At 37.9% G+C, this 23,131-nt stretch overlaps 1 protein-coding gene across 1 annotated transcript; it reads right to left on the bottom strand.

The window, feature by feature from the left end:
- Positions 1 to 2,337: 2,337 nt before the first annotated feature.
- Positions 2,338 to 22,048, bottom strand: LOC128229835 (GTP-binding protein 128up). The gene is made up of 10 exons (XM_052941664.1): positions 21,921 to 22,048; positions 19,287 to 19,452; positions 19,012 to 19,142; positions 18,715 to 18,784; positions 16,360 to 16,529; positions 15,829 to 16,014; positions 15,500 to 15,612; positions 15,057 to 15,179; positions 3,603 to 3,698; positions 2,338 to 3,230 (listed from the first exon to the last, which is right to left on the bottom strand). Exons 1-10 carry the CDS (start codon positions 21,957 to 21,959, stop codon positions 3,224 to 3,226), a joined length of 1,101 nt encoding a protein of 366 aa, XP_052797624.1. The 5' UTR covers positions 21,960 to 22,048; the 3' UTR covers positions 2,338 to 3,223.
- Between the last annotated feature and the right edge of the window lie 1,083 nt (positions 22,049 to 23,131).

Here is a 23,131-nt window from a genome sequence, read left to right on the forward strand (position 1 = left end):
GGTTATGTGTCACATGCAAGACCCACGTCCCTACCTCAAAGTTCAAGGTCACACTTAAAGGTTTATCATGATGGAATGATGCTTTTATGCAGCTACAGTATAGTTGGTCTTGTCTGAGCTGTAACTTTTTCATGCACAGGGATTTTAAAATAAATTAGCACGTGTCTGGTACATAAACACGATGTGAAGCATCCATGACCCTATCTCAAAACTAAAAAGGTCACACTTAGTTTAATCATTATGGAATCCTGCAAATATGAACAGGAGTATAGTTGGTTGTGTCTAAACTGTAATTTTGTCATGCAGAGGGATTTTAAATTTGGCAATTGTGTCTGGTACTTCAAAATGATGCATGCAAGATCCATGTCCCTACCTCAAAGGTCAAGGCCACAGGGTTTTAATTATCAATTGATGTATATATGCATAAAAAATGACAAAACCTTTGGCTTTCATCCTCTGAACTAACTGTCGCATATTTAAATTTTATACAGTTTTCAATCATCCATCTGGTAGGTCATCCACCGAAAAGATTTTCAAGCAAATTGACACATGGGTTCAGTACATAAAGGTGATCTGTCACATGCTAGACACATGAATCTATATCAAATTTTAAGGTCACACATTGAGTTTAATTGAAATGTGTTCAAATCATATAGAAGTTGTGTCAACCATCATGGGAGCATGCATATGCTTAAAGTTTATGATAGCTCTTCCTGAATGTAGGCATATTTGTTATTGCATAATCCATTCAGCTGCTTGGCACTTCAGGTGCATTGTCATTTACTGTGACAGCTCTTGTTCCTGCATTTGTTTATCATACATTCAATTGCTATGGCTCATTATGTATCAGATTTTAAATGACATTTTTTAAAGGGCCATGCTTCGAAAGAAAAATCAATGACATCATTTGGCTAAGTGACCAAAGTTTCAGTAAAAACCTTCCTTCACATTTAAGACTCAAACTCATGGTTTCGACCTTGATCTTTAAGTAGCACATTCTGCATGTTGCCTTCATTAGTGGAACATGAGATTAAAGTTTTTTGATAGCCTCCAATGAGCGAAGGAGATCAAAAAATTGAGTGAACCCGAAAGGTTTGACCTTGTGTTGTGAACTTGCATGCTGTTCCATTAAAATCCTTCCATAGAGAGACTAGAAGCTAAAATCCTTGACCTTGTGATGTGACCTTAACCTGACAAGGTTACAGCATGAGTTCTGCATGCCGGTTTTGAAAGTAAAACATGTGACCAAAGTTTCATTAAAAGATATCAAGCAATGAAACAAGAATATTTGGATGTAAGGACAGACAACAAAAGGCATTCATTATTTCTCTCTCACTTGCTGGTGGTGGATGAGAAAGCTACATTAAATTATGAGAATTGTCAAGGCCATACTAGTGTTTTAATCATCGAAGAGATATTAAACCTAGTTCATAGGCCTTTGATGCCCTCAATAGTTAATTAATAATTAATTTTGGAATTTAATTATATCAAGACCTATGTCCCCGAGGACACTGATTATTGTTCAATCAATCAGTAAGTGGTTACTGAGACATAGGCAGGATAGCAGTTTGCACACAACTCTTAAACCAAGATGAAAGGGCGATTCAACACATGGGCAACTGTAATAGCCCTTCTTCTTCAAATCATCATGCTTACAAAAGCACTGCCAGCTATCTATTTCTAAATGCATTAATTTGAGACCCTTTTGCTACTGTAGAGAAGGACATCTCAGTTTCCATATGTTGCACTGAATTGCATGAATGAATTTTCAGTGTAAGGGAGGGTTATGTTTTAAATTTTGTCTGATGTGAAGTTTCCTTTCTAAAAGTAACTGTTATGGCCTTAAGATTGACCTTGGCTATGCCAATTCCCTCTTCATCACACATACAATATTTCTAGTGACCTCCCCAGGGGATTCTGTTCAGAAAACAAGGGGATTTTTCCCCTACTGGATGATATGAAATAAATGCTTCTAATAGTGAGTTTCTGTTATTCTCATGTTTATTATAACTAACATCAGAAAACATTATTAACTTTTTATTTCTCTTTACTCAACTTCACAAGTTATGTCAGTCTATTTATATTTTAATCACAAATACCCTTCAATGTAAAAATGAAACAAGCACATTATGATTCTTCTTCTTTTATATCATGCATTTGCTTTATACAAGTATTTTCTCAACTCTGAATGTTACTGTATATTCTGTAATCCTTGGCAAGCTTCATGTACATCAACAATTATTTGGGAAACACCAGAATTATCTTAAATCCCAGGCTAACCCCTGCAACATTTGTTTATTGCAAATACAATTTGAAGGGGGACATAAGAAAACAAAATCCATTTTCTAAATCTTTTTAATGGCTTACATTTTTACAAACAAAACACATTAAGCAGGTTCAGGTAGTTTCTAACCATTTTATTTATATGTAACATCTCAAATTTGTGTTGGAAAAACTCACAACTGAATCTCAAATTTAGCAGCACATAAAATTGTTAATCTTATCATATTCATTCCAATATAACAAAATTGTTTGTCAAAATGTTTCATATTGAATAGGCAACAACAAAGAAGTAAATCATCTTAAATTCAGAAGGAAATATGAGCACCACAATGCAATGTCAACTCTTGTCTTTTGATGTTCAGTCAAAAACAGGCAAAACTTAATAATGATTTAGCCACAGTTATGGGCTTTGTGTACATTGTTTCTGGCAACATGTGAACCAAATTTCATTTGATGTTCTTTAAGAGTTATGGTCATGGTTAACTTTATTGCACACGGACAACCACACTAAGGCATTGGCAATATCGCAACTTTTTTCTTCAAAAACAGCAGCTATAAAATAGTTTTTTATAGTATTTATATACATGTACCATAAATTAAGATCAGATTTTTTTAACAAGATAAACTACTATCAACTACATGATATTAAAAAAATATGTATGACCAACGAAATTAAAATATGATGTATGATATAATAAACAATCAAGCCTATGTTTGTTTGGTATAAATGTTTCAGTTTACCCAACCAGTCACCTAATGGGAAGACACACTTCAGCGGATAATTAACAGATGCACATGAACTGATGAGAGATGAACATATGATTATCTTTAAACTAATAATGCTTAAATTTAAGTTCTTTAAATCATTATCAGAATAAAGCAAGGGAACAACTCAGACTTGCTTTGATTAAGATCAGGTCCATATTGAATTCCAGTGTTTTCAGATTCTGAAAAAGTGAATATAATACAGTCTATATTAATTGGTCAATGCATCAATTGGTTATGAATTGGTAAGTATATTGTTTATAAAAGTGTACAAGATGTATATTTTGGCAACATGTGCAGTAGGTTTCATGAAAATATAGTTAATATTTTTTATGAGTTATGACCCTTGTTAGAGTTTCTGTATGACAACACTTCTGCTATCACAATACCTCTTTCTTCTGCTGGAAACAGGCAAACTGATAAAATGAATGAAATAATAATTTGCAAACTACAACAAGTTTATTAGTCCTTTAAATACATAAATCTAAAGGACACAATATACTAGTATTCATGGGGAGTTTTATATCTCAGATAAACATGTAGAATGTTCTTACTTTTTCACAATCTGCACGACATCCTCGTCTGCGAGCAAATGTTCCTTGCCGACCTTCTGTGGTTGATGCTTCACAGAGGAACCCCACACAAGAGCACTGCAAACACGCAATACATAATTGTTACTGGGGATGCCATAAACTAGTAAAAGTGGCACTTAAACTGTCTTGTTTTTAGGCTAGCACTTATAGTGATTCAGTAGTGTTAGCTTGTGAAGTGATATGTTGTGTCCGCTTATGGAGTAAGAATTTGCGTCCATTTGTAGAGTTAGTGTTTGTGTCTGCTTATGGAGTAATAATTTGCGTCCATTTGTAGAGTGAGTGTTAACGTCCGCTTATGGAGTAAGAATTTGCGTCCATTTGTAGAGTTAGTGTTTGTGTCCGCTTATGGAGTAAGAATTTGTGTCCATTTGTAGTGTTTGTGTCCGCTTATGGAGTAAGAATTTGTGTCCATTTGTAGAGTAAGTGTTTGTGTCTGCTTATGGAGTAAGAATTTGCGTCCATTTGTAGAGTGAGTGTTTGTGTCCGCTTATGGGGTAAGAATTTGCGTCCATTTGTAGAGTTAGTGTTTGTGTCCGCTTATGGGGTAAGAATTTGTGTCCATTTGTAGAGTGAGTGTTTGTGTCTGCTTATGGAGTAAGAATTTGCGTCCATTTGTAGAGTGAGTGTTTGTGTCCGCTTATGGAGTAAGAATTTGCGTCCATTTGTAGAGTTAGTGTTTGTGTCTGCTTATGGGGTAAGAATTTGTGTCCATTTGTAGAGTGAGTGTTAACGTCCGCTTATGGAGTAAGAATTTGCGTCCATTTGTAGAGTTAGTGTTTGTGTCTGCTTATGGAGTAAGAATTTGTGTCCATTCGTAGAGTGAGTGTTTGTGTCCGCCTATGGAGTAAGAATTTGCGTCCATTTGTATAGTTAGTGTTTGTGTATGCTTATGGAGTAAGAATTTGTGTCCATTTGTAGAGTGAGTGTTTGTGTCCGCTTATGGGGTAGGAATATGTGTCCATTTGTAGAGTGAGTGTTTGTGTCCGCTTATGGGGTAAGAATTTGTGTCCATTTGTAGAGTGAGTGTTTGTGTCCGCTTATGGGGTAAGAATTTGTGTCCATTTGTAGAGTGAGTGTTTGTGTCCGCTTATGGGGTAAGAATTTGTGTCCATTTGTAGAGTGAGTGTTTGTGTCCGCTTATGGGGTAAGAATTTGTGTCCATTTGTAGAGTGAGTGTTTGTGTTCGCTTATGGGGTAAGAATTTGTGTCCATTTGTAGAGTGAGTGTTTGTGTCCGCTTATGGGTGTCCGCTTATGGGGTAAGAATTTGTGTCCATTTGTAGAGTGAGTGTTTGTGTCCGCTTATGGGGTTAGAATTTGTGTCCATTTGTAGAGTGAGTGTTTGTGTCCGCTTATGGAGTAAGAATTTGTGTCCATTTGTAGAGTGAGTGTTTGTGTCCGCTTATGGAGTAAGAATTTGTGTCCATTTGTAGAGTGAGTGTTTGTGTCCACTTATGGAGTAAGAATTTGCGTCCATTTGTAGAGTGAGTGTTTGTGTCCGCTTATGGGGTAGGAATATGTGTCCATTTGTAGAGTGAGTGTTTGTGTCCACTTATGGAGTAAGAATTTGCGTCCATTTGTAGAGTGAGTGTTTGTGTCCGCTTATGGAGTAAGAATTTGCGTCCATTTGTAGAGTGAGTGTTTGTGTCCGCTTATGGGGTAAGAATTTGCGTCCATTTGTAGAGTTAGTGTTTGTGTCCGCTTATGGGGTAAGAATTTGTGTCCATTTGTAGAGTGAGTGTTTGTGTCTGCTTATGGAGTAAGAATTTGCGTCCATTTGTAGAGTGAGTGTTTGTGTCCGCTTATGGAGTAAGAATTTGCGTCCATTTGTAGAGTTAGTGTTTGTGTCTGCTTATGGGGTAAGAATTTGTGTCCATTTGTAGAGTGAGTGTTAACGTCCGCTTATGGAGTAAGAATTTGCGTCCATTTGTAGAGTTAGTGTTTGTGTCTGCTTATGGAGTAAGAATTTGTGTCCATTCGTAGAGTGAGTGTTTGTGTCCGCCTATGGAGTAAGAATTTGCGTCCATTTGTATAGTTAGTGTTTGTGTATGCTTATGGAGTAAGAATTTGTGTCCATTTGTAGAGTGAGTGTTTGTGTCCGCTTATGGGGTAGGAATATGTGTCCATTTGTAGAGTGAGTGTTTGTGTCCGCTTATGGGGTAAGAATTTGTGTCCATTTGTAGAGTGAGTGTTTGTGTCCGCTTATGGGGTAAGAATTTGTGTCCATTTGTAGAGTGAGTGTTTGTGTCCGCTTATGGGGTAAGAATTTGTGTCCATTTGTAGAGTGAGTGTTTGTGTCCGCTTATGGGGTAAGAATTTGTGTCCATTTGTAGAGTGAGTGTTTGTGTTCGCTTATGGGGTAAGAATTTGTGTCCATTTGTAGAGTGAGTGTTTGTGTCCGCTTATGGGTGTCCGCTTATGGGGTAAGAATTTGTGTCCATTTGTAGAGTGAGTGTTTGTGTCCGCTTATGGGGTTAGAATTTGTGTCCATTTGTAGAGTGAGTGTTTGTGTCCGCTTATGGAGTAAGAATTTGCGTCCATTTGTAGAGTGAGTGTTTGTGTCCACTTATGGAGAAAGAATTCGTGTCCATTTGTAGAGTAAGTGTTTGTGTCCGCTTATGGAGTAAGAATTTGTGTCCATTTGTAGTGTTTGTGTCCGCTTATGGAGTAAGAATTTGTGTCCATTTGTAGTGTTTGTGTCCGCTTATGGAGTAAGAATTTGTGTCCATTTGTAGAGTGAGTGTTTGTGTCCACTTATGGAGAAAGAATTCGTGTCCATTTATGGAGAAAGAATTCGTGTCCATTTGTAGAGTAAGTGTTTGTGTCCGCTTATGGAGTAAGAATTTGTGTCCATTTGTAGTGTTTGTGTCCGCTTATGGAGTAAGAATTTGTGTCCATTTGTAGTGTTTGTGTCCGCTTATGGAGTAAGAATTTGTGTCCATTTGTAGAGTGAGTGTTTGTGTCCACTTATGGAGAAAGAATTCGTGTCCATTTATGGAGAAAGAATTCGTGTCCATTTGTAGAGTGAGTGTTTGTGTCCGCTTATGGAGAAAGAATTTGTGTCCATTTGTAGTGTTTGTGTCTGCTTATGGAGTAAGAATTTGTGTCCATTCGTAGAGTGAGTGTTTGTGTCCGCCTATGGAGTAAGAATTTGCGTCCATTTGTATAGTTAGTGTTTGTGTATGCTTATGGAGTAAGAATTTGTGTCCATTTGTAGAGTGAGTGTTTGTGTCCGCTTATGGGGTAGGAATATGTGTCCATTTGTAGAGTGAGTGTTTGTGTCCGCTTATGGGGTAAGAATTTGTGTCCATTTGTAGAGTGAGTGTTTGTGTCCGCTTATGGGGTAAGAATTTGTGTCCATTTGTAGAGTGAGTGTTTGTGTCCGCTTATGGGGAAAGAATTTGTGTCCATTTGTAGAGTGAGTGTTTGTGTCCGCTTATGGGGTAAGAATTTGTGTCCATTTGTAGAGTGAGTGTTTGTGTTCGCTTATGGGGTAAGAATTTGTGTCCATTTGTAGAGTGAGTGTTTGTGTCCGCTTATGGGTGTCCGCTTATGGGGTAAGAATTTGTGTCCATTTGTAGAGTGAGTGTTTGTGTCCGCTTATGGGGTTAGAATTTGTGTCCATTTGTAGGGTGAGAGTTGGTGTCCGCTTATGGAGTAAGAATTTGCGTCCATTTGTAGAGTGAGTGTTTGTGTCCGCTTATGGAGTAAGAATTTGTGTCCATTTGTAGAGTGAGTGTTTGTGTCCACTTATGGAGTAAGAATTTGCGTCCATTTGTAGAGTGAGTGTTTGTGTCCGCTTATGGGGTAGGAATATGTGTCCATTTGTAGAGTGAGTGTTTGTGTCCACTTATGGAGTAAGAATTTGCGTCCATTTGTAGAGTGAGTGTTTGTGTCCGCTTATGGAGTAAGAATTTGCGTCCATTTGTAGAGTGAGTGTTTGTGTCCACTTATGGAGAAAGAATTCGTGTCCATTTGTAGAGTGAGTGTTTGTGTCCGCTTATGGAGTAAGAATTTGTGTCCATTTGTAGTGTTTGTGTCCGCTTATGGAGTAAGAATTTGTGTCCATTTGTAGTGTTTGTGTCCGCTTATGGAGTAAGAATTTGTGTCCATTTGTAGAGTGAGTGTTTGTGTCCACTTATGGAGAAAGAATTCGTGTCCATTTGTAGAGTGAGTGTTTGTGTCCGCTTATGGAGAAAGAATTTGTGTCCATTTGTAGTGTTTGTGTCCGCTTATGGAGTAAGAATTTGTGTCCTTTTTTTGTAGAGTGAGTGTTTGTGTCCGCTTATAGAGTAAGAATTTGTGTCCATTTGTAGTGTTTGTATCCGCTTATGGCGTAAGAATTTGTGTCCATTTGTAGAGTGAGTGTTTGTGTCTGCTTATGGGGTAAGAATTTGTGTCCATTTGTAGAGTGAGTGTTTGTGTCCGCTTATGGAGTAAGAATTTGTGTCCATTTGTAGAGTGAGTGTTTGTGTCTGCTTATGGAGAAAAAATTTGTGTCCATTTGTAGTGTTTGTATCCGCTTATGGGGTAAGAATTTGTGTCCATTTGTAGAGTGAGTGTTTGTGTCTGCTTATGGGGTAAGAATTTGTGTCCATTTGTAGAGTGAGTGTTTGTGTCCGCTTATGGAGTAAGAATTTGTGTCCATTTGTAGAGTGAGTGTTTGTATCCGCTTATGGAGTAAGAATTTGTGTCCATTTGTAGAGTGAGTGTTTGTGTCCGCTTATGGAGTAAGAATTTGTGTCCATTTGTAGAGTGAGTGTTTGTGTCCGCTTATGGAGTAAGAATTTGCGTCCATTTGTAGAGTGAGTGTTTGTGTCTGCTTATGGAGTAAGAATTTGTGTCCATTTGTAGAGTGAGTGTTTGTGTCCGCTTATGGAGTAAGAATTTGTGTCCATTTGTAGTGTTTGTGTCCGCTTATGGAGTAAGAATTTGTGTCCATTTGTAGAGTGAGTGTTTGTATCCGCTTATGGAGTAAGAATTTGTGTCCATTTGTAGAGTGAGTGTTTGTGTCCGCTTATGGAGTAAGAATTTGTGTCCATTTGTAGAGTGAGTGTTTGTGTCCGCTTATGGAGTAAGAATTTGTGTCCATTTGTAGAGTGACTGTTTGTGTCCGCTTATGGAGTAAGAATTTGTGTCCATTTGTAGAGTGAGTGTTTGTGTCCGCTTATGGAGTAAGAATTTGTGTCCATTTGTAGTGTTTGTGTCCGCTTATGGAGTAAGAATTTGTGTCCATTTGTAGAGTGAGTGTTTGTGTCCGCTTATGGGGTAAGAATTTGTGTCCATTTGTAGAGTGAGTGTTTGTGTCCGCTTATGGAGTAAGAATTTGTGTCCATTTGTAGAGTGAGTGTTTGTGTCCGCTTATGGAGTAAGAATTTGTGTCCATTTGTAGAGTGAGTGTTTGTGTCCGCTTATGGGGTAAGAATTTGTGTCCATTTGTAGAGTGAGTGTTTGTGTCCGCTTATGGAGTAAGAATTTGTGTCCATTTGTAGTGTTTGTGTCCGCTTATGGAGTAAGAATTTGTGTCCATTTGTAGAGTGAGTGTTTGTATCCGCTTATGGAGTAAGAATTTGTGTCCATTTGTAGAGTGAGTGTTTGTGTCCGCTTATGGAGTAAGAATTTGTGTCCATTTGTAGAGTGAGTGTTTGTGTCCGCTTATGGAGTAAGAATTTGTGTCCATTTGTAGAGTGAGTGTTTGTGTCCACTTATGGAGTAAGAATTTGTGTCCATTTGTAGAGTGAGTGTTTGTGTCCGCTTATGGAGTAAGAATTTGTGTCCATTTGTAGTGTTTGTGTCCGCTTATGGAGTAAGAATTTGTGTCCATTTGTAGAGTGAGTGTTTGTGTCCGCTTATGGGGTAAGAATTTGTGTCCATTTGTAGAGTGAGTGTTTGTGTCCGCTTATGGAGTAAGAATTTGTGTCCATTTGTAGAGTGAGTGTTTGTGTCCGCTTATGGGGTAAGAATTTGTGTCCATTTGTAGAGTGAGTGTTTGTGTCCGCTTATGGGGTAAGAATTTGTGTCCATTTGTAGAGTGAGTGTTTGTGTCCGCTTATGGAGTAAGAATTTGTGTCCATTTGTAGAGTGAGTGTTTGTATCCGCTTATGGAGTAAGAATTTGTGTCCATTTGTAGAGTGAGTGTTTGTGTCCGCTTATGGAGTAAGAATTTGTGTCCATTTGTAGAGTGAGTGTTTGTGTCCGCTTATGGAGTAAGAATTTGCGTCCATTTGTAGAATGAGTGTTTGTGTCTGCTTATGGAGTAAGAATTTGTGTCCATTTGTAGAGTGAGTGTTTGTGTCCGCTTATGGAGTAAGAATTTGTGTCCATTTGTAGTGTTTGTGTCCGCTTATGGAGTAAGAATTTGTGTCCATTTGTAGAGTGAGTGTTTGTATCCGCTTATGGAGTAAGAATTTGTGTCCATTTGTAGAGTGAGTGTTTGTGTCCGCTTATGGAGTAAGAATTTGTGTCCATTTGTAGAGTGAGTGTTTGTGTCCGCTTATGGAGTAAGAATTTGTGTCCATTTGTAGAGTGACTGTTTGTGTCCGCTTATGGAGTAAGAATTTGTGTCCATTTGTAGAGTGAGTGTTTGTGTCCGCTTATGGAGTAAGAATTTGTGTCCATTTGTAGTGTTTGTGTCCGCTTATGGAGTAAGAATTTGTGTCCATTTGTAGAGTGAGTGTTTGTGTCCGCTTATGGGGTAAGAATTTGTGTCCATTTGTAGAGTGAGTGTTTGTGTCCGCTTATGGAGTAAGAATTTGTGTCCATTTGTAGAGTGAGTGTTTGTGTCCGCTTATGGAGTAAGAATTTGTGTCCATTTGTAGAGTGAGTGTTTGTGTTCGCTTATGGGGTAAGAATTTGTGTCCATTTGTAGAGTGAGTGTTTGTGTCCGCTTATGGAGTAAGAATTTGTGTCCATTTGTAGTGTTTGTGTCCGCTTATGGAGTAAGAATTTGTGTCCATTTGTAGAGTGAGTGTTTGTATCCGCTTATGGAGTAAGAATTTGTGTCCATTTGTAGAGTGAGTGTTTGTGTCCGCTTATGGAGTAAGAATTTGTGTCCATTTGTAGAGTGAGTGTTTGTGTCCGCTTATGGAGTAAGAATTTGTGTCCATTTGTAGAGTGAGTGTTTGTGTCCGCTTATGGAGTAAGAATTTGTGTCCATTTGTAGAGTGAGTGTTTGTGTCCGCTTATGGAGTAAGAATTTGTGTCCATTTGTAGTGTTTGTGTCCGCTTATGGAGTAAGAATTTGTGTCCATTTGTAGAGTGAGTGTTTGTGTCCGCTTATGGGGTAAGAATTTGTGTCCATTTGTAGAGTGAGTGTTTGTGTCCGCTTATGGAGTAAGAATTTGTGTCCATTTGTAGAGTGAGTGTTTGTGTCCACTTATGGAGTAAGAATTTGTGTCCATTTGTAGAGTGAGTGTTTGTGTCCGCTTATGGAGTAAGAATTTGTGTCCATTTGTAGAGTGAGTGTTTGTGTCCGCTTATGGAGTAAGAATTTGCGTCCATTTGTAGAGTGAGTGTTTGTGTCCGCTTATGGGGTAAGAATTTGCGTCCATTTGTAGAGTGAGTGTTTGTGTCCGCTTATGGGGTAAGAATTTGTGTCCATTTGTAGAGTGAGTGTTTGTGTCTGCTTATGGAGTAAGAATTTGCGTCCATTTGTAGAGTGAGTGTTGGTGTCTGCTTATGGAGTAAGAATTTGTGTCCATTTGTAGAGTGAGTGTTGGTGTCTGCTTATGGGGTAAGAATTTGCGTCCATTTGTAGAGTGAGTGTTGGTGTCTGCTTATGGAGTAAGAATTTGCGTCCATTTGTAGAGTGAGTGTTTGTGTCTGCTTATGGGGTAAGAATTTGCGTCCATTTGTAGAGTGAGTGTTTGTGTCCGCTTATGGAGTAAGAATTTGCGTCCATTTGTAGAGTGAGTGTTGGTGTCTGCTTATGGAGTAAGAATTTGTGTCCATTTGTAGTGTTTGTATCCGCTTATGGGGTAAGAATTTGTGTCCATTTGTAGAGTGAGTGTTTGTGTCTGCTTATGGGGTAAGAATTTGTGTCCATTTGTAGAGTGAGTGTTTGTGTCCGCTTATGGAATAAGAATTTGTGTCCATTTGTAGAGTGAGTGTTTGTGTCTGCTTATGGAGTAAGAATTTGTGTCCATTTGTAGTGTTTGTATCCGCTTATGGGGTAAGAATTTGTGTCCATTTGTAGAGTGAGTGTTTGTGTCCGCTTATGGGGTAAGAATTTGTGTCCATTTGTAGAGTGAGTGTTTGTGTCCGCTTATGGAGTAAGAATTTGTGTCCATTTGTAGAGTGAGTGTTTGTATCCGCTTATGGAGTAAGAATTTGTGTCCATTTGTAGAGTGAGTGTTTGTGTCCGCTTATGGAGTAAGAATTTGTGTCCATTTGTAGAGTGAGTGTTTGTGTCCGCTTATGGAGTAAGAATTTGCGTCCATTTGTAGAGTGAGTGTTTGTGTCTGCTTATGGAGTAAGAATTTGTGTCCATTTGTAGAGTGAGTGTTTGTGTCCGCTTATGGAGTAAGAATTTGTGTCCATTTGTAGTGTTTGTGTCCGCTTATGGAGTAAGAATTTGTGTCCATTTGTAGAGTGTTTGTATCCGCTTATGGAGTAAGAATTTGTGTCCATTTGTAGAGTGAGTGTTTGTGTCCGCTTATGGAGTAAGAATTTGTGTCCATTTGTAGAGTGAGTGTTTGTGTCCGCTTATGGAGTAAGAATTTGTGTCCATTTGTAGAGTGAGTGTTTGTGTCCGCTTATGGAGTAAGAATTTGTGTCCATTTGTAGAGTGAGTGTTTGTGTCCGCTTATGGAGTAAGAATTTGTGTCCATTTGTAGTGTTTGTGTCCGCTTATGGAGTAAGAATTTGTGTCCATTTGTAGAGTGAGTGTTTGTGTCCGCTTATGGGGTAAGAATTTGTGTCCATTTGTAGAGTGAGTGTTTGTGTCCGCTTATGGAGTAAGAATTTGTGTCCATTTGTAGAGTGAGTGTTTGTGTCCGCTTATGGAGTAAGAATTTGTGTCCATTTGTAGAGTGAGTGTTTGTGTCCGCTTATGGAGTAAGAATTTGCGTCCATTTGTAGAGTGAGTGTTTGTGTCCGCTTATGGAGTAAGAATTTGTGTCCATTTGTAGAGTGAGTGTTTGTGTCCGCTTATGGGGTAAGAATTTGTGTCCATTTGTAGAGTGAGTGTTTGTGTCCGCTTATGGCGTAAGAATTTGTGTCCATTTGTAGTGTTTGTGTCCGCTTATGGAGTAAGAATTTGTGTCCATTTGTAGAGTGAGTGTTTGTATCCGCTTATGGAGTAAGAATTTGTGTCCATTTGTAGAGTGAGTGTTTGTGTCTGCTTATGGAGTAAGAATTTGTGTCCATTTGTAGAGTGAGTGTTTGTGTCCGCTTATGGAGTAAGAATTTGTGTCCATTTGTAGAGTGAGTGTTTGTGTCCGCTTATGGAGTAAGAATTTGTGTCCATTTGTAGAGTGAGTGTTTGTGTCCGCTTATGGAGTAAGAATTTGTGTCCATTTGTAGTGTTTGTGTCCGCTTATGGAGTAAGAATTTGTGTCCATTTGTAGAGTGAGTGTTTGTGTCCGCTTATGGGGTAAGAATTTGTGTCCATTTGTAGAGTGAGTGTTTGTGTCCGCTTATGGAGTAAGAATTTGTGTCCATTTGTAGAGTGAGTGTTTGTGTCCGCTTATGGAGTAAGAATTTGTGTCCATTTGTAGAGTGAGTGTTTGTGTCCGCTTATGGAGTAAGAATTTGCGTCCATTTGTAGAGTGAGTGTTTGTGTCCGCTTATGGGGTAAGAATTTGTGTCCATTTGTAGAGTGAGTGTTTGTGTCCGCTTATGGGGTAAGAATTTGTGTCCATTTGTAGAGTGAGTGTTTGTGTCTGCTTATGGAGTAAGAATTTGCGTCCATTTGTAGAGTGAGTGTTGGTGTCTGCTTATGGAGTAAGAATTTGTGTCCATTTGTAGAGTGAGTGTTGGTGTCTGCTTATGGGGTAAGAATTTGCGTCCATTTGTAGAGTGAGTGTTGGTGTCTGCTTATGGAGTAAGAATTTGTGTCCATTTGTAGAGTGAGTGTTTGTGTCTGCTTATGGGGTAAGAATTTGCGTCCATTTGTAGAGTGAGTGTTTGTGTCCGCTTATGGAGTAAGAATTTGCGTCCATTTGTAGAGTGAGTGTTGGTGTCTGCTTATGGAGTAAGAATTTGTGTCCATTTGTAGAGTGAGTGTTTGTGTCTGCTTATGGAGTAAGAATTTGTGTCCATTTGTAGAGTGAGTGTTTGTGTCCGCTTATGGGGTAGGAATATGTGTCCATTTGTAGAGTGAGTGTTGGTGTCTGCTTATGGAGTAAGAATTTGTGTCCATTTGTAGAGTGAGTGTTTGTGTCCGCTTATGGAGTAAGAATTTGCGTCCATTTGTAGAGTGAGTGTTTGTGGCCACTCATAGAGAAAGAATTCGTTTCCATTTGTAGAGTGAGTGTTTGTGTCCGCTTATGGAGTAAGAATTTGTGTCCATTTGTAGTGTTTGTGTCCGCTTATGGAGTAAGAATTTGTGTCCATTTGTAGTGTTTGTGTCCACTTATGGAGAAAGAATTCGTGTCCATTTGTAGAGTGAGTGTTTGTGTCCGCTTATGGAGTAAGAATTTGTGTCCATTTGTAGTGTTTGTGTCCGCTTATGGAGTAAGAATTTGTGTCCATTTGTAGAGTGAGTGTTTGTGTCGGCTTATAGAGTAAGAATTTGTGTCCATTTGTAGTGTTTGTGTCCGCTTATGGAGTAAGAATTTGTGTCCATTTGTAGAGTGAGTGTTTGTGTCCGCTTATGGAGTAAGAATTTGTGTCCATTTGTAGAGTGAGTGTTGGTGTCTGCTTATGGAGTAAGAATTTGTGTCCATTTGTAGAGTGAGTGTTTGTGTCCACTTATGGAGTAAGAATTTGTGTCCATTTGTAGAGTGAGTGTTGGTGTCTGCTTATGGGGTAAGAATTTGTGTCCATTTGTAGAGTGAGTGTTGGTGTCTGCTTATGGGGTAAGAATTTGTGTCCATTTGTAGAGTGAGTGTTTGTGTCCGCTTATGGAGTAAGAATTTGTGTCCATTTGTAGAGTGTGTTTGTGTCTGCATGTAGAGTGAAAGATTGTGTCAACTTGAGGAGTGAGAGTTTGTCAAACTTTAATATAACACCATTTGTATACCAATATCAGTACCATACAAATTAATATGCCTTTACTTACTTTCTCCTAATTTTGTATAATTCTAACCTACAAAAAACTGTAGTTTACTGTTCATAAATGTTTTAAGGGATATCTCAACAGATCAGAAAGGTTATCGTAAAAAAACTTAAAAAACGTAAAAAAAAAAAGGTGTCCAAGATCTACCCTCCTCCGTCTGGTACTGTGTACTTTATGTACAACAATATAACCACTCACTGTTTAAATTCTTTGAGGATGGTTCTGTGCACTTTATTACAGAAATCTTCAATGCTGCTCTTGCCATCCTTCAATATAATTGGAGCAGTGTAATCCGGCAACTGGCCTTTTGGTTTAGTATAGCTGAAAAATAGGATTATTAAATTGTACATGATAGTATTGACATTTAACTGCAATAAACAATTTCATTTCATGGTTTTAAAGTAAAGTTTAAAATATGATGTACAGTTCAATAAAGAAAAAAATGCATATATCGGAAATATAATTTGATTTTACCAAGCTGACATTGTGACCATTTTCAATGAGTTTTTCTTCAGATGATTCATGACATTTTAATGATTCGAATCCATAACCATCATAGAGACATTACCAACCACTTTTTCATGATTCTATCTTTTACCTTAACTCTTAAATATATAACTCAGTAAAAAACAAGGTCTCACAGTCGCACAAGCCTGAGGTATTCCCACATCATTTCCAGGAGGTCGTCAAAGTTCCACTTGTGGTGGGCAGAGATGGGGACACAGTGTGGTATCTTGTAGATAATGTCAAGCTCCTAAAGGCAAACATACAAACATGTAACATCACAATACAATAGCTGTTGTACATGGCAGTTTCTAGTGGATAAACCAACCACAGACCAGTTTATCTACTGATGTTCCAATAGGTTATAAAAAATGTTATAATGTTATAAAACATGTAAAATGTCTAAATTTCAACTACATTATTGTTTTTGTGTTAATATAGGTTTTATTTTCACCTAGCCACTAACCTCTATAGAGATCTGGTCAATCTTGTTGAGAACATATATGGCAGGTACATAGATACGGTTTCCCTCTATCACATCGATAAGGTCCTCCGTAGTGTAGTCCCCTCGTAGAGTGATGTCTGCATTGTGGATCTTGTACTCGGCAAGGATCGTTTTCACCAGGTCATGGTCCAACTCGGACTGGGCAACCTGTATACGACCATCACTGAACATGCTAGTCATGGCTCATACAATCTCAGCCAGTATATAAACATCACAAATAAAGATTCTTTAACTTTTTTTTTGCAAGTAAAAATGTGTAAAAACAATGTAACTGAATAACCTTCACTGGCCAATTTAAGTGGTAAAACAATATCAAAGAGAGAAAATATAACTGTTTTTCTTCAAAATATTCCTTTTTTAAGTCAGATAAGCCATCCTAGAAAATAAATTGTGGATAATTATATTTATTTCTTGGAAGAACCTTTAACATTGTGACTGATTTTGACCAATTTACCAGTACATAATTTTGATGATAAGGTATATACGACATACAGTAGCAGTGAGGTTAAGGCCTCCTTTGTCTTTCCTCTTGTAGCCAATGTTTGGTGGATCCTTGTTCAGTCGTATACCAAAGCCCTCCAACTCATACTCTATAAGTCGCTTGTGCTGCAGGGGCTTTAAAACATCAAGAACGATGAAGATGATGTTACATGTCCGAGCCACTGGAATACAAAACAAACAGTGAGTTCTATATGTTTAATGGGGAAGTTATATTACAATTCATGTCAACCAGTCCTATAGGCAGGACTGTTACTGGGAAATGAGGCTGGGTCCTTCAAGACTTTGAAGTTTCGTTCAAAAGAATTATCATTACGGGTGCACACATAATAATATGAGTCATTTAACTAAAGAACATCCATTATCTATTATAACAAGAGATGTTTGTCAAACATTATGCCCCCCCCTGAGCGCCATGTTGTCAGGATTATATGGACAATTGAATGAAATATGCATGGACCGAAATGACAGCTGATTTGTTGCCGTTAAGGCAGTTTTAAGATTATGACCATTAAAGTGTGAGGATAGAGTGTGTTATGACCATGACGTTTGACTCTATGAACTCAAAATCCAGAGTCATCAGCTGGTCACCAGAAATCTAAATGTCAAGTTTGAGGGCCATGGGTGCAGGCATTGTCAAGTTATCACTCAGACAACCTTTTATCATTCAAGGTCACTGTGACCTTGACGTTTGGCCCAATGACCCGTAAAATCAATAGGGACCATCTTCTGGCCAGGCCCAACCTCCAAGTCAAGTTTGAGGGCCATGGGTGCAGGCATTGTTAAGTTATCACTCAGATAACCTTTTACTATTCCAGGTCACTGTGAACTTGACCTTTGGCCCAATGAACCCTTTAATCAATAGGGACCATCTTCTGGCCAGGCCCAACCGCCAAGTCAAGTTTGAGGGACATGGGTGCAGGCATTGTCGAGTTATCACTCGGACAACCTTTTACCATTTCAGGTCACTGTGACCTTGACCTTTGGCCAGTTGCCCCCAAAAAACCATAGGGGTTATCTCCTGGTCAGGCCAATTCTCCAAGTCAAGTTTGAGGGCCATGGGTGCAGGCATTGTCGAGTTATCACTCGGACAACTTTTTACCATTCAAGGTACATGTGACCTTGGCCTTTGGTCCAATGACCCCAAAAAACAATAGGGGTCATCTACTGGTCAGGCCCAACCTCCAAGTCAAGTTTGAGGGCCATGGGTGCAGGCATTGTCAAGTTATCACTTGGACAACCTTTTACCATTCAAGTTCACTGTGACCTTGACCTTTGGCCTGATGACCCCCCTAAAACATAAGGGGTCATGTACTGGTCAGGCCCAATCTCCAAGTCAAGTTTGAGGGCCATGGGTGCAGGCATTGTCAAGTTATCACACGGAAAACCTCTAACCAATCAAGGTGACTGTGACCTTGACCTTTGGCCCGATGACCCCCCAAAACAATAAGGGTCTTCTACTGGTCAGGCCCAACTTCCAATTCAATCATGAGGGCCATGGGTGCAGGCATTGTTGAGTTATCACTCTGACAACCTTTTACCATACAAGGTCACTGTGACCTTGACCTTATGACCCCCAAAAACAATAGGGGTCATCTACTGGTCTGGCCCAACCTCCAATTCAATTATGCGGGCCATGGGTGCAGGCATTGTTGAGTTATCACTCGGACAACCTTTTACCATTCAAGGTCACTGTGAACTTGACCTTTGACCCGATGAGCCCCAAAAACAATAGGGGTCAGCTACTGGTCAGGCCCAACCTCCAAGTCAAGTTTGAGGGCCATGGGTGCAGGCATTGTCACGTTATCACTCGGACAACCTTTTATCATTCAAGGTCACTGTGAACTTGACCTTTGACCTGATGACCCCCAAAAACAATAGGGGTCATCTACTGGTCAGGCCCAATTTCCATGTCAAGTTTGAGGGCCATGGGTGCAGGCATTGTTGAGTTATCACTCGGAGAAGCTTTAAAATTATTTTACCATTAAAGGTCACTGTGACCTTGACCTTTGACCTGATGACCCCCAAAATCAATAGGGGTCATATACTGGTCAGGCCAAACCTTCATGTGAAGTTTGATGACCATACATCCAGGAATTGTTGAGTTATCACTCGGACAAGCTTTGAACTACCGACGGACGGACGGACCGACCAACCGACATACTGACATGCCTGTGCAAAGCAATATACCCCTCTTCTTCGAAGGGGAGCATAATAATGGTTAAGAATTCTACGGAAACAGGAATAAAAATTATCAATACCAATTCCTATAATTATCAATACCAATTCCTATAATTATCAATACCAATTCCTATAATTATCAATACCAATTCCTATTTAAGATCTTACCAGCTATGACTTGTTTTCCTCTTCCTTTTCCGTCTTTGGCTCCCTCAATAATACCTGGTAAATCCAGCAGCTAAAAAGTTCATTATATTGTTATTATGAATTATTCTATACATAAATAAATCAATTATTACTTTCCAGTTTGTTGCAGACTTACATGTACATTTACATTGTATTGATTTTCATTTCAAAAGATCTACTAAATAAACAACACAAATATCTTCCATTCTTTATATGAACTCGGAAGTTCAACATTTCATTTTGAAACGGTTTCTAATAAAAGATTCAGAGTAACCTAACCTGTATTTTAGCACCCTTGTACCTAATCACACCCGGCACTGTGGTAAGAGTGGTGAATTCATAGGCTGCAACTTCTGAGTACACACCTGCCAAGTTGCTCAGCAAGGTTGACTTCCCGACAGAAGGAAAGCCTAGAAATATTAATATAAAGCTAACAATTCATTTGTTCAATGTGTTTTCACACAAAAAAAAGTAATGCAAAAATCAATTTAAGTGTAAATGGCAAAATCAGAAGCGAAAAACAATTTGTCATGTAGTATATCTTAATCCCATACCAACAAATCCTATTCTGGCATCTCCAGTTTTAGCGACATCAAAGCCTTCCCCTGTGCCTCCACCACCACCTTTTGGCTCTATCAGCTCACGTTTCAGTTTAGCTAATCGAGCTTTTAGTAAACCCAGATGACCCATTGTTGCTTTGTTTTTCTGAGTTCTAGCCATCTATAATACATAAAATTTTCATAATTGATAAGCAAATTTTGTTTGAAGGTGCACTGTCTCAAATAAGAAATTGTTCACCAGTACATTTTATAAAAGTTGGATATTATATATCGGTCAGACAGACTGAACCCTTTACAATTTTACTCGGATTGGGTCAAAATTTACTGCTCACTACTGATTCTTTTGGTATGATAAATTTTTCAATATCAGAAAACAAATAAAGAGTTCTTATTAGAACTTGTGAAGATGCTTTATCATTGTTACAAGAATTTTATTCACATGAGCATTGAAAATATTTTTAAATTAGCAATGTGTCTGACCTGATCAGGGTTTCCCATTTTATTTGACAAATAGCGAAAAAATAAAAAAAAAATGGCAAAAAAAATAATCTGCCAATTTTTTTTATAAAAATTACATGAAATTTCCCTTTACTAAACATCTAAATTTGGCCTAAAAGTCAAAGTAACATGCAGCCAATACACAGTTCACAGTCATCAGATCTGGATAGATAAGCATCTTACACGAGGCTATGATCATAAATTGCGAGATACACTATGAAATGGTTAATCTGATAATTACATTATCATCCTGTACACTGCTGAAAAGAATATTAGCATCACCATTGAATTTAGGGCTGTGTATCGCCGGACAAAAGGCGATCCGTTTAGAATCGCGATCTTTGACCTGTGATCCACGAATCGATTCATGATTCACTTGGTTATAAAGCAATACATAATTTGAAAGTAAATGAATAATGAAAGTATAACAAAAGCTTCATTTTTGTTCAGTTTTCACTTTTTTGTCAGCCTTTACATCAAGCCAGAAATGTTTCCAGATTTTAGAAGAATAGGTAGCTGGGTCATTACTATATAGCCCTGGATTTGATGTTTTTGTTGACGGGGATTCCATGTTGACTTTGAATTGCAGACGAAAATAAATGATAGCTGTAAATAAGTTTCGCATTTTATTTTATTATTGTAGATCTTCTCTTTATAATTTCTTTTATGCTCTTTGACTTTTTATTTCTTATTTCTATATTTGTATTATTTTTTAAACATCATATTCCCTTAAAACCTTGACAAGAAGCATTCTTCATTCGAACACCGCACACTGAATTGAATGCTAGCACTGTATGAATTAACTTTTGGTTGCGTCAATGTAACATATTTTGGACATTTCGGATAAACATTGCATTATATATTTTTTTTAAACAGCCAAAATATTAGCTGCTATATTCTTTTTTTTAAATTTTGCACTTGAATCACGATCAAGCGATCTCAACACTGGCGAGTCTTTGTGTCGAATATTTTGCTTTGAGTACTCGTAACAACCCTAATTTTATTTTCATGTGGCGACCATTGACCTTGATAAAAATAGCAGGTAGTGGGATTTTTCTATACACCAGCCATTGTTGACTGCATACAACATCGCCTGTCACTTTGCGAATAGGCGGGATTTAATATTCTCGATTGATGACATCGGCAATTTGCATATGTATATTCTTATTTATCCATGTTTTTTTGGAATGAGAGAATACGTAACTTAGCAAAAAATAATTCGCCAAACTGTTATAATATTGATTGTAATTAATCGGTGTTCAATATTAAAAGGTGTCCTACTCGTAAGTCAATAGACATGGGCTGTAATCAAATATTTGACAGCTGATTGAAACACAGACACATGCTGATGGTTGTTTACAGTTTATTATGAATAAATGAAATTGCGCCTTTGATGTTATTTATTCCTTTAATAATATGTTAATCACAACTAATTCACTTAATTTAATTAGTAAATTAACGCAATTCGCAACTTGAAATTATTAAAAAAAAATCCTTAAGATTACCAAAAAGTATTTTTTTAGTGTTTAGACCGTCAATCCATCAGGATATATTAAACTGAGAAAATATTACAACATTGATGCAAATCATTGGTAGGAAACATAAAGTAGAATTACCAAAGAATGATGCGAAAGTTAGGAAAATATCAGACTTTATGTGTGTGTCGCAATGTGACATTGTTGCAGATGATGTTTTAGCAGACATTGAGTGCGTTAGATATGCTTAAAATAGTGTATATCAATTTAGCCGAACGGAAAAAAAGGCCGACAGGGGTAATACCCCCATCCCAGACCCTCATCCACATCTTCGGCAAAAAATTTTTTAAGATGGCCAAAAATATTTGAAGGCCAGTGGATACCCCTGCCTTATGGAATGTTTACAAACAAGCTCCTTAAAAAAAAATATGTTTCATCATGAAACAATTCAGATTAGAAAAATTAAAACAACACACATCTTATAAAAAGATGTGTACAGTATGGTGTACGTCCCGGGATTTAGTAAATAGCACTTCTCGAACATATCCGAACTGCTTCCATCCGAAATACACACTTTAAGGCATACGGAAATAATGGTACTTATAACAAACAAATGGTCGCTGATTTTAACAACTTCTCAATCCAATCATATTACCTCGGCTTCGATCTCCGAAATCTTTTCTAAAATACCCATGATCTACTTTACAATCTTTATGAATTTGTTGGCAAAATGTGTACTCCGAATATGCCGGTTGCCGTTGATTTCGAGCTTCGTAATGTTTGCTAAATGCCGGAAAGAAAATTCACTTCGGTTACATTCTACTGTACTGGACCCTCATTTATTCGACATGATAAATGTTTAAACTTATAGTTTGTCAAATGGCATGACTACTGTAGGGCATGGACGGGCAGAGACTTGGGACCAGCAAATATATGGTACCCGATTGACAATTACCCGTGAATACCTGGGTACTGTACATACATACTGTACTGTATATACATTTCACGCCAGAGAATAAATCAGAAAATATGTTATAATTGTAAGCATATCGTCTGAAATAAAATCAAGTTCAGTTTAGAATGGAATATTATATCGTTTGTCATGCAAGAAGACGAAATGCCGTCTATTGTATATTATCCAAGTCACAAAGTTGGGGTACTGTAACGTTATCTATGATAAAAACACGAAATAAATGTGTTTACCTTATTCATTCACTTCAACAAGTATATAAATAGGCGAGAAAGCTGACGGGGTTTTTTATATATAAAACACCACAAAATGACTGAACTTAAGATGGTACAGTCGAACCCCGTTGGCTCGAACTGGATAAAAAAGACCGGGTTTTTTTATAAACATCCCGCTCGGCTCGATTTTTTTGTCACTGGGAGTTCGAGTCAACGGGGTTCGACTGTTTTGGTAATAACGGTTCGGGTAATGGGAACTTAAGTTACACCCGGATACCAGCACCATTCTTGACAACCTTTATTAGTTGTCCATAGATCAAGTTATATTTTGGTTAGTATGTACATTTAAATTATTTGTCGATAGTGATTAATTGAACATTTGCCTAATGACCGTTAAATACTAGTAAACATTGTGGCTAATTTTGAACAAACCAAAATATCATTAATAGTCAGTTTGATACGATTGTCAGGCCCCATGCAGTTGTGTCATTCAATAACTGACTCAACTCATTTTACCGCATTACATGCTAGCATGGTTCACAATCTTATATAGTATAATACATACTCTTCCTTTATAATTATGAAGATATAAGTGTTAGTGCAATGGATTAGTTTTTGCATTCTTATAACGCACATGCAACGCATTCATGGAAAAGCTCGAAGACTGTAAAAGCACAAGAT

Source organism: Mya arenaria, chromosome 4, assembly GCF_026914265.1.
Source record: "Mya arenaria isolate MELC-2E11 chromosome 4, ASM2691426v1".
NCBI lineage: Eukaryota > Metazoa > Mollusca > Bivalvia > Myida > Myidae > Mya > Mya arenaria.